Source organism: Melospiza georgiana, chromosome 13 (genome assembly GCF_028018845.1).
Source record: "Melospiza georgiana isolate bMelGeo1 chromosome 13, bMelGeo1.pri, whole genome shotgun sequence".
Taxonomy (NCBI): Eukaryota; Metazoa; Chordata; class Aves; order Passeriformes; family Passerellidae; genus Melospiza; species Melospiza georgiana.
In genome coordinates, this window is record NC_080442.1 from 19,740,880 (window position 1) to 19,751,651 (window position 10,772).

Consider the following 10,772-nt stretch of genomic DNA (forward strand, 5'->3'; position numbering starts at 1 on the left):
GTGCTGATGGATTTCACGGAGCGTGGGGGATTGGAGGAATTTTGGAAGGCTGGGAAAAGAGGGAATGGGAATGGGGAAGGAGGGAATGGGAATGGGAGATGATCCCTGCTTGGGTTTCCTGGGAAAAAGGAATCCCCAGTGATGCTCCCATGGACCCCATGATTATCCCAGGAACTGGGCTCAGCAGCTCCATGGAGATTTGGGATTCCATGGAATGCAGCTGATCCCTGCAGGATCCAACTTTGGGATGCTCCATGGAACGAGGCTGGGAGATCCCAAAAAGGGATTGTTGGGATTTAGGGATCGCTCCGGAACCATGGGAACGGCGGCGGACGCGGAGTGGCTGCGCTGGGTGAGCAAGAAATTTGGGAATGTCGCTGGGAAGGAGAAGGAAATCAGCCTGGAAGAGTTCAAATCCGCCCTGCAGGTCAAGGAGGTCAGGGATCCGTGGGAAGAGGGAATGGGATCTGTGGGAAGAGGGGAGGGATCCATGAGAAAGAGGGGAGAGATCAGTGGGAATTCCCTGATCCATGGAGAATATTCCTCAATTCCCTGATCCACGGAGAACATTCCCTGCTCCATGGGAGCATTCCCATTTCCCTGCTCCATGGGAACATTCCCAGTTCCAGGGGAACATTCCCGCTTTTCCCGCAGTCCTTCTTTGCTGAGAGGTTTTTTGCGCTCTTCGACTCCGACGGAAGCGGCTCCCTGAGCCGGGAGGAGCTGCTGGGATCCCTGCGCCGGCTGCTCTGCGGGAATTCCACCGAAAAGCTCAGATTCCTCTTCCAGGTGTACGATGTGGATGGTGAGAGGAGGAGAAAAATGGGATTCGTTGGGGTTTTTTGGGATAGATTTGGGATTTGGTCTGCTCTGAGCATCCGGCTTTGGCTGGGATGAGGCTGCTGCCCTCGTTCCGTGTGGGAATGGGAAAATTCCTGCGGGAAGCCAAGGATTCCATCAGTCACAACTGAGGATTTCCCAGGATTTCCCATCAGCCAGGGAGAGCAGGATCTGCTCTGCTCCAATGCCAACTCCCCATCCTGCTTTCCTGAAATTCTGGGATCGTTTGGGTTGGAAAAGCCCTCGGAGATTGAATCCAACTGTTCTCACCCCCAAGTCCCCTTCCAATGCCACCCTTTCCATGAAGGAATATTCCCAAATATCCAACCTGAACCTCCCCTGGATGCCATTCCCGTTTTCCCATCACTTGTTCCTGGGAGCACATCCTGACCCATCCAGGATTTTCCACTGGAAAATCTGTAGGACCGTGGAAAATCAGAATGGAGGTGACTCTGTAGGAATGTGGAATATTGGGATCAATCTAATTCTCCAGGGAGCAGATCCTGACCCAACCAGGAATTTTCCTCCCTGTGAGGAAAATTCCTGGATTAGGACTGGAAAATTGGGATGGAGGTGACTCCATGGGGCTGTGGAATATTGGGATGGAGGTCACTCCATGGGGCTGTGGGATATTGGGATGGAGGTGGCTGTAGGACTGGAATATCAAGATGTAAGTCACTCCATGGGGCTGTGGGATATCAGGATGGAGGTGACTCCATGGGGCTGTGGGATATCGGGATGGAGGTGACTCCATGGGGCTGTGGGATATCGGGATGGAGGTGACTCCGTGGGGCTGTGGGATATTGGGATGGAGGTCACTCCATGGGGCTGTGGGATATCAGGATGGAGGTCACTCCATGGGGCTGTGGGATATCGGGATGGAGGTGACTCCATGGGGCTGTGGGATATTGGGATGGAGGTGACTCCGTGGGGCTGTGGGATATTGGGATGGAGGTGGCTGTAGGATTGGGATATCGGGATGGAGGTGACTCCATGGGGCTGTGGGATATCGGGATGGAGGTCACTCCATGGGGCTGTGGGATATCGGGATGTAAGGCACTCCATGGGGCTGTGGGATATCAGGATGTAAGTCACTCCATGGGGCTGTGGGATATCGGGATGGAGGTCACTCCATGGGGCTGTGGGATATTGGGACTGTCCCGGTTTCCAGGGAGCGGCTCCATCGATGCCGAGGAGCTGCGGGTGGTGCTCCGGGGGTGTCTCCGGGAGAGCTCCCTGGCCCTTCCCGAGGAGCGGCTCGGGGCACTGAGCCAGGCCCTGCTCCAGGCCCTGGACCGGGACCACAGCGGCTCCATCACCTTCCCGGAGCTCCGGGAGCAGCTGGAAGCATTCCCGGAACTCCTGGAGAACCTGAGCATCAGGTGGGGAGGGGACTCCTAGGAAAGGATTCCATGGGGAGCCCACAGTGGGGCTGGGAGCAGCTGGAGAGGTTTGGGATTGGATCACGGATGGTTTGGGATGGGACAGGGTTTGGATTTTGGGATGGATGCAGGGATGCTGCCACTCTGGCTGTAGGGCTGGGTACCACCCCGAGCTGGGTACTGCTCCAGCTCCCCATTCCCCATCCAAACACCTCCAAATTCCCATCCAAATCCCAATTCCCATTTTCCCAGTGCTGCCAGCTGGCTGAAGCCCCCCAGTCCCAGCCCTGCTGTGCCCTGGCTGTGCTGCTGTTCCCGGGAATCCCGCGGGGACGGGCGGCCCGGGATGTGCCGCTTTTCCCGGGAATCCCGCGGGGATCGGCGGCCCGGGATGTGCCGCTGTTCCCGGGAACCCCACGATGATCAGCGGGCCCGGCTGTGCTGCCTGGGGGCCTGGGTCGCCGCCACGGCGCTCCTGCTCGCCCTGGGGGCTCTGTGGCACCGGGAGCGCGGCCCGGCCCTGGCGCTGGCCCGGGGCTGCGGGCAGAGCCTCAACCTCAACTGCGCCCTGCTGGCCGTGAGTGCCCCGCGACACCGGGGGACACCCGGGGGACACCGAGGGGACACGGGGGGAGGGAGCAGAAAAGGCCGGGAGGGTCCCGGGATAGCCAGGAGGGATGCTGCCCCAAAGTTTCCTGTTGTCCCCGGCGTTTTCCATGGTCCCCCAACATTTACCGTTCCCTCTGGAATTTCCCATTATCCCCCAAGATTTCCCATTTCCCATTGTCTCCCCGCATTTCCCATTGCCCCAGCGCCTCCCATTTCCATTTGCTCCCGGGTATCTCCGGGTGCCCTGGCCCCTCTCCCCGCCCGCTGCTCGTCCGTGTCCCCAGCGCTGTCCCCGTCCCCTCCCTCACTCCCGTCCCTGTTCCCCTCCCCTCTTGTTGTCCCCTCCCTCGCCCCCTGTCCCCGTCCCTCTCTCCCGACCCTGCCCTCACCTCCGTCCCCGTCCCCGCTGTCCCCGCTGTCGCTGCCCTGTCCCCTGTCGCTGTCGCCAGGCGCTGATGCTGCGGCGCTCTCTGACCTGGCTGCGCTCCACGCCGCTGGCGGAGCTGTTCCCGCTGGAGCTGCACGTGCGGGGCCACGAGCGCGTGGGACACCTGGTGCTGGCCCTGGGGACCGCGCACGCGGGGGCACACCTGGCACAGGCCGGTCAGTGACAGAGGGACACACCTGGCACAGGCCGGTCAGTGACAGGGGACACAGGGACACACCTGGCACAGGCCGGTCAGTGACACGGGACACAGGGACACACCTGGCACAGGCCGGTCAGTGACAGGGGACACACCTGGCACAGGCCGGTCAGTGACAGAGGGACGCGGGGGCACACCTGGCACAGGCCGGTCAGTGACAGAGGGACACACCTGGCACAGGAGGGTCAGTGACAGGGGACACACCTGGCACAGGAGGGTCAGTGACACGGGACACGGGGACACACCTGGCACAGGCCGGTCAGTGACACGGGGACACACCTGGCACAGGCCGGTCAGTGACAGAGGGACACGGGGACACACCTGGCACAGGAGGGTCAGTGACAGGGGACACACCTGGCACAGGAGGGTCAGTGACAGGGGACACACCTGGCACAGGAGGATCAGGGACACGGGGACAGGAAGCCCATGGAAGGGGTGTCCGTGTCCCAGGATCCCATGGAAAGGGTGCCCAAGGACGGGAGGGGGAAGTCCTGCAGAAGGGGTGCCCGTGCCGGGGGCACTGCGAGGGCGCGGGTGGGGACAGGGACATGGGCCGGGCAGGGCACGGGCAGCAGCCGCGGGCTGTGATCCCCCTCTAGCGGCTCCCCCGGACAGCCGAGGCCCCGAGCGGGATCCCAGTCCCGCATCCCCAAATCCCGGCACCCCACATCCCCAAATCCCGCACCCCGCATCCCCAAATCCCGGCACCCCACATCCCCAAATCCCGCACCCCGCATCCCCAAATCCCGGCACCCCACGTTCCCAAATCCTGGCACCCCGCATCCCCAAATCCTGGCACCCCGCATTCCCCAAATCCTGGCACCCCGCATTCCCAAATCCCGCATCCCCAAATCCCGCACCCCGCATCCCCAAATCCCGCACCCCGCATCACCAAATCCCGGCACCCCGCATTCCCAAATCCCGGCACCCCGCATTCCCAAATCCCGGCACCCCACATTCCCAAATCCCGCACCCCGCATCCCCAAATCCCGGCACCCCGCATCCCCAAATCCCGCACCCCAAATCCCGGCACCCCGCATTCCCAAATCCCGCACCCCGCATCCCCAATCCCGCACTCCACATTCCCCAAATCCCGCACTCCACATTCCCCAAATCCCGGCACCCCACATCCCCAATCCCGCACCCCACACCCTGGTACCCCCAGTCTCCATCCCAGAGCGGTGCCAGGGCTCTCCCCGCTCCGCTCCTGCGCCCCTCCCGTGCCAGCACCCCCGGGACGGGCGCGGGGCATTCCCGGCGGGGGTGGCACGGCCGCGCTGAGCCGTGCCCGTGTCCCCAGGGCTGGCACGGCGGGACTGGCTGGTGGCCCTGGGCGAGTACGTGCGGCGGGCGCGGCCGGGCGCCGGTGGCGTTGGTGGCGTTGGTGGCACTGCCCCGCAGAGCGGGCTGGCGCTGCTGGCGCTGCTCCTGGCCATGCTCGCCTGCTCCAGCCCCTGCGTGCGCCGCGGCGGCCACTTCGAGGTGATCCCTGGGGAATTCCCGGCCGGAATGCCGGGGTGCCCTGGTGGGAAGGGGGTGCCCGTCCTGGTGCTGCCCCGCGGGAGCCCTGGGCACGCCACACTCGCAATTCGGGGTTCCTGGGATTTGCTTCCCCACGGGACCCAGGGAATGGTTTCCCAGCGCCACGGGGATATTGGGATGGGATTCCCAGAGAAGCTACGGGTGCCCCTGGATCCCTGGGAGTGTCCATGGAGCAATGTGGGATACAGGGAGGCGTTGGGATTGGAACTGGATGGGTTTAAGGTCCTTTCCATGCCCAATCCCAGAGATTCCAGGATTCCCTTGGGCTGCCTTTTCCCACTGGAATACCCAGTCAGCCCCAACAGGAGGCACCATTTGGGTCCAGCACTTCCCATTCCTGTTCCCATTCCCATCCACGCTCCCATTCCCAGGTGTTTTACTGGAGCCACCTCTCCTACATCCCCGTGTGGCTCCTGCTGCTCCTGCATGGTCCCCACTTCTGGAAGTGGTTCCTGATTCCCGGCTCCCTCTTTGTGCTGGAGAAGGTTCTGGGCTGGGCGTGGCGCCGGGCAGGGGATCTGCACATCCTGGAGGCCAAACTGCTGCCCTCCAAGGTGGGAGTAAATCCCAAATATCCCAAACATCCCAAATATCCCAAATCCAATCTATCCAAAATCCCAAACATCCTTCATCCCAAACATCCCACATCCCAAATCCCATCCATTCCACATCCCATTATCCCAAATCCCACCCACCTGCTGCCCTTTGGGGAGGCATCCATCCCATCCCATCCCATCCCATCCCATCCCAAATCCCACTATCCTAAATCCCACTATGCCACCTCCTCCTGGCACTCTGGGAACGAAGGAACAAACAAACATGGAAAAGCTGGAGGTGGCAGAGGGAGGCCAAATGAATTCCTTTATTTCCAAGCCTTTTCCCCAATTTTTTAAAATGAAAACTCATGGAAAAGCCGAAGCAGAACAAAAACTCCTGGAACTCGGAATTTTCCCCCCAAATCCCCTAATTTGAGCCCAGTCTGAACTGGGATTTAGTGCAACCCAAACTGGGCAGGGGAATGGGGAACAAACCCAACCGGAGGGGCAGAACCCGGAATTTCCGCTGCACAGAATCCAGCAGGGGACATCCTTTGGGCATTCCCAGTTCTCCTGCTCCTGTTCTCCTGCAGGTGACCCACCTGGTGATCCAGAGGCCGAAATCCTTCCGCTTCCAGCCGGGGGATTACGTGTACCTGAACGTGCCGGCCATCGCCGCCTACGAGTGGCACCCCTTCTCCATCAGCAGCGCCCCGGAGCAGCCAGGTTCCTCCTGCGCCCTGCAAATCCCCCTGGAATTTTCCCTTAACATTTCTGGGATCTGTTTCCTACCCTTGGGATCTGTTTCCCACCCCTGGGATCTGTTTTTCATCCCCAGGATCTGTGAGCCACCCCTGGGATCTGTTTTCCATCCTCAGGATCCGTTTTCCCACCCAGGATCCATTTCCCACCCTTGGGACCTGTTTCTCATCCCCAGAATCTGTTTCCCACCCTTGGGATCTGTTTCCCATCCCTGGAATATCTCCCATCCCCAGGATCTCTTTTTCCATCCCCAGGATCTCTTTTCCCACCCCTGGGATCTGTCTTCCATCCCGGGATCCGTTTTTCATCCCCAGGATCTCTTTTTCATCCCTGGGATCTGTTTCCCACCCTTGGGATCTGTTTCCCATCCCTGGAATGTTTCCCACCCTCAGGATCCATTTCCCACCCCCAGGATCAGTTTTCCATCCCTGGGATCCGTTTCCCACCCCCAGGATCCGTTTTCCATGCCCATGGGTGAAGTTTTTCCAGCTTGGATGGGGCTTGGAGCGAGCCGGGCTATGGAAGGCGTTTCCATGGGATGAGTTGGGTTTGAAGTTCTTCCCAATCCAGAGAATTCCAGGATTTTGGGATTGATCCCCACAGAAACCCTCTGGCTGCACATCCGGGCGCGGGGCCAATGGACCACCAAGCTCTACGAGTACTTCCAGCAGCTGGAATTGCACGGCCTGGAGCCAAATCCACCCGGGAAGAGCCGCAGGGAGCGGAGGAGCCGGCACTGGGAACAGGTGGGACTGTGGGGTTGGGATCGGAGCAAAGGGATGGATCCCATGGGATCATCCCAGCTGGGGAATCCCTCGGGATGAACATTCCCTGCTTGTCCAGCCTTGAAGGATTTGTGTCCCATGGAACGGGAATTTGTGCCCTGTGGAATAGGAATTTGTGATCCGGGGAATGGGATGGATGGATGGATGGATGGATGGATGGATGGATGGATGGATGGATGGATGGATGGGAGGGATGGTAGGATTTGGGACTGATGGGATTTTGTGCCCCATGAAATGGGATTTGGGATGGATGGATGGATGGATGGATGGAAGGAAGGAAGGAATGGTGGGATTTGGGATTAATGGGATTTTGTGCCCCATGAAATGGGATTTGGGATGGATGGATGGATGGATGGATGGAATGGTGGGATTTGGGATTAATGGGATTTTGTGCCCCACGGAATGGGAATTCCTGTGACTCTGCTGGAGGCCCAGCAGATCCCTGGAGCAGTGATCCCAGTGCTGATTCCAGCCTTTGTTCCCAGGAGGGCTCTGTGGCCTCTGGCAGGGATGGAGCCGTGGAGCTGACGGCGTTCCGAGCCTCCGGAGCTGCTTTCCCGGGAAAGGACCCGGAGCAGGGGGTGAGCACTGCCCCCATCCCAGGGACAGGGACTGGATCCCAAATGGGACAAAACTCCTTAAAATCTCCTCTTTGGGAAGAAATTCCTTGGGTATTATCGCAGCATTGACAGCTGGAATTGGGTGTGTGCAGCCCAGTGGGAAAACGCCCAAATCCAGGGAATTTTGGGAGTGCTGGGAAGGGGGGATGGTCACTGTTCCCCTCTCCTGCAGGACACCGGGCCTGGGGAGAGCCAGCGGAGCTGCAGCGTCAAGGTGAGGATGTTCCCAACTTCCCTGGATCCAGGGAAATGGGCTGGGATCAGCATTCCCACCATCCCATCCCCGTTCCCACCATCCCATCCCCATTCCCAGTTGCTCCATCCCTGTATCCCTGTGCATGGGTGATCCCACCTGAGGCTGATCCAAACCCTGCCCTGCCAGAAAACTCCAGTCCTTCCCACCCATTCCTTGCTCCCACAAAACCCCAGGAAGATCCCAAATTCCTGGACCCCCTTTGTGCCCTTTTCCTCCGCCCGGGAGCTGCTTCAGCCCCTGGAAGTGCTGGATCTGCCCCTGGAAGTGCTGGGTCTGTGCCAGTGCTTCCTGGACGGTCCCTACGGAACGCCGAGCCGGCGGATCTTCACCTCGGAGCACGCCGTTCTCATCGGGGCCGGCATCGGGATCACCCCCTGCGCCTCCATCCTGCAGAGCATCATGATCCGGTGGGTCCCCTGGCATCTGGGAACTCCCCAGGGATGCAGGCCCTGGTGGAGCTGCCATCCAACCCTTGATCCTTGGGATTCTGTCCTTGGGATTCATTCCCACGGGCACAGGTGGGGCCTCTCCTGGCGCCAGGGTTTTCCTTGGGGATTTGGGCCGCAGGAAAGGTGCTGGAGGGAGATTGGCCATGGGCAGGCAGGGAGGGAAGGGGCAGGAATGGGAAGGAATGAGCAGGAAAGAGCAGAAATAGGAAGGAAGGAAGGAAGGAAGGAAGGAAGGAAGGAAGGAAGGAAGGAAGGAAGGAAGGAAGGAAGGAAGGAAGGAAGGAAGGAGCGAGCAGGAAAAGGTAGAAAGGGACAGGAAGGAGCAGGAAACGGGAGGAATGAGCAGGAATGGGCAGGAATAGGAAGGAATGAGCAGGAAATGCTGCTCCCTGCACAGGTACCGGCGGCGGAAGCAGAGCTGCCCCAGCTGCCGTTTCTCCTGGAGTGAGGAACGGCGGGATGAGGAGATGACACTCCGGAAGGTGGGAATGGGAGCAAGAGGGGATAGGGGATGTGGGATCCAGGCTTGGCCTGGCATGGGGCTGCAGGGTCTGGGGTGGAGAGCCTGGGAGCATCCCTGAAATCTGGGAGTTTTGGGAATGGGGGTTGGATCTGGTGATGGGACCCGGTGCAGGGATTTGGTGATGGGATCTGGTATCAGGATCTGGTATTGGCACCTGGCAGGATCCAGTGAGGTGCCAAGGCGAGGCTTTCCCGCCCTGCCAGGTGGATTTCATCTGGATCACGCGGGAGCAGCAGCACCTGCAGTGGTTCCTGGGCCTCCTGGCCAAGCTGGAGGCGGAGCAGGCGGAGCTGGAGCCGGGAGGTGAGCGGGAGAGCCCGGTATCATTCCCGGGGACACCCCCAGCCCAATGCAAGCCCTGGAGCGGGGCAGATCCTGGTGGGAACGGCTGGAATCGGCAGGGAGGTTCCTGGAGCTGCACCTGTACATGACCTCGGCGCTGGGCAGGGGCGATGTGAAGGCGCTGGGGCTGCAGCTGGCCCTGGACCTGCTGGCGGCGCGGGAGCAGCGCGACTCCATCTCCGGGCTGCGCTGCCGCACCCAGCCCGGCCGCCCCGACTGGGACCAGGTCCGGGAACGGCATACACGGAACGGGAACGGTGGGCACGGGGAGAGGGTGAGCGGGGCCGGGGGAGGGAGCAGGGCATCGGGGAATGGGATCGTGGATGGGGGAATGGGAGCAGGGAATGGGATCAGAGAACTGGGGCATAGGATCATGGAATGGGATCATGGAATTAGGGAATGGGATCATGGAATAGGATTGGAGAACTGGGGACTGGGATCAGGGAATCAGGGACTGGGATCATGGAATGGGGGAATGGGATCATGGAATAGGATCACGGAATCAGCAAATGGGATCATGGAATGGGATCAGAGAACTGGGGAATGGGATCACAGAATGGGATCAGGGAATCAGGGACTGGGATCATGGAAATGGGGAATGGGATCAGAGAACTGGGGAATGGGATCTCAGAATGGGATCAGGGAATCAGGGACTGGGATCATGGAAATGGGGAATGGGATCATGGAATGGGATCATGGAATCAGGGAATGGGAGCAGGGAATGGGATCAGAAAACTGGGGAATGGCATCATGGAATACGATCAGACAACTGAGGAATGAGATCAGAGAATCAGGGAATGGGATCATGGTATGAGACCATGGAACTGGGGAATGGGATCGTAGAATCAAGGAATGAGATCATGGAATAGCATCGGAGAACTGGGGAATGGGATCATGGAATCCTGGAATGGGATCAGAGAACTTGGGGAAGGGGATCAGAGAACTTGGGGAAGGGGATCATGGAATCCTGGAATGGGATCAGAGAACTTGGGGAATGGGATCATGGAATCAGGGAATGGGATCATGGAATAAGATCCAAGAATTGAGAATGGGATCAGGGAATGGAATCAATCAGAGAATCATGGAATGGGTTGGGAGGGAATGGGAAGATGATCTCATTCCAAGCCTCTTATCTGGGTCAGATTGTGGAATTGCGGAATGGGATCAGAAAATCATGGAGTGGGTTGGGTTGGAAGAGACCCCAACGGTGACCTCATTCCAACGGCCCCGTGTGTGAGGCCCGGGGATGCAGGGATGGGCTCGGGGATGCGGGCAGGGCAGGGCAGGGCAGGGCGGATGGCGGCGCGTTCCCTTGCAGGTGTTCGCGCGGGTGGCGGCGGAGCGGCGCGGGGCGGTGGCGGTGTTCCTGTGCGGCTCCGCGGGGCTGGCCCGGGCCATCCGCGGGCACTGCCGCCGCTTCGGCTTCCGCTTCCACCGGGAGAACTTCTGAGGGAGCCCGAATTCCAACCAGGAGCTGCGGCC

At 60.0% G+C, this 10,772-nt stretch overlaps 1 protein-coding gene across 1 annotated transcript; it reads left to right on the forward strand.

Annotated features, from left to right (window-relative positions):
* Window positions 1-316: 316 nt before the first annotated feature.
* NOX5 (NADPH oxidase 5) lies at window positions 317-10,740 on the forward strand. The gene is made up of 15 exons (XM_058033619.1): window positions 317-436; window positions 655-805; window positions 2,012-2,222; window positions 2,475-2,506; window positions 2,591-2,799; window positions 3,281-3,434; window positions 4,776-4,957; window positions 5,389-5,571; window positions 6,147-6,279; window positions 6,919-7,061; window positions 8,211-8,383; window positions 8,823-8,907; window positions 9,152-9,251; window positions 9,350-9,516; window positions 10,609-10,740. The coding sequence occupies exons 1-15, from the start codon at window positions 317-319 to the stop codon at window positions 10,738-10,740; spliced, it is 2,175 nt and encodes a 724-aa protein (XP_057889602.1).
* The last annotated feature ends 32 nt before the right edge of the window (window positions 10,741-10,772 follow it).

Excerpts from the sequence above, each read along its gene's own strand:
- NOX5 (XM_058033619.1), top strand. The coding sequence starts at position 317 with ATGGGAACGGCGGCGGACGCGGAGTGGCTGCGCTGGGTGAGCAAGAAA. Across the intron at positions 3,435-4,775 it reads GGCACACCTGGCACAGGCCG|GGCTGGCACGGCGGGACTGG; the intron begins GTCAGTGACAGA and ends CCGTGTCCCCAG. Across the intron at positions 9,517-10,608 it reads GCCGCCCCGACTGGGACCAG|GTGTTCGCGCGGGTGGCGGC; the intron begins GTCCGGGAACGG and ends GTTCCCTTGCAG.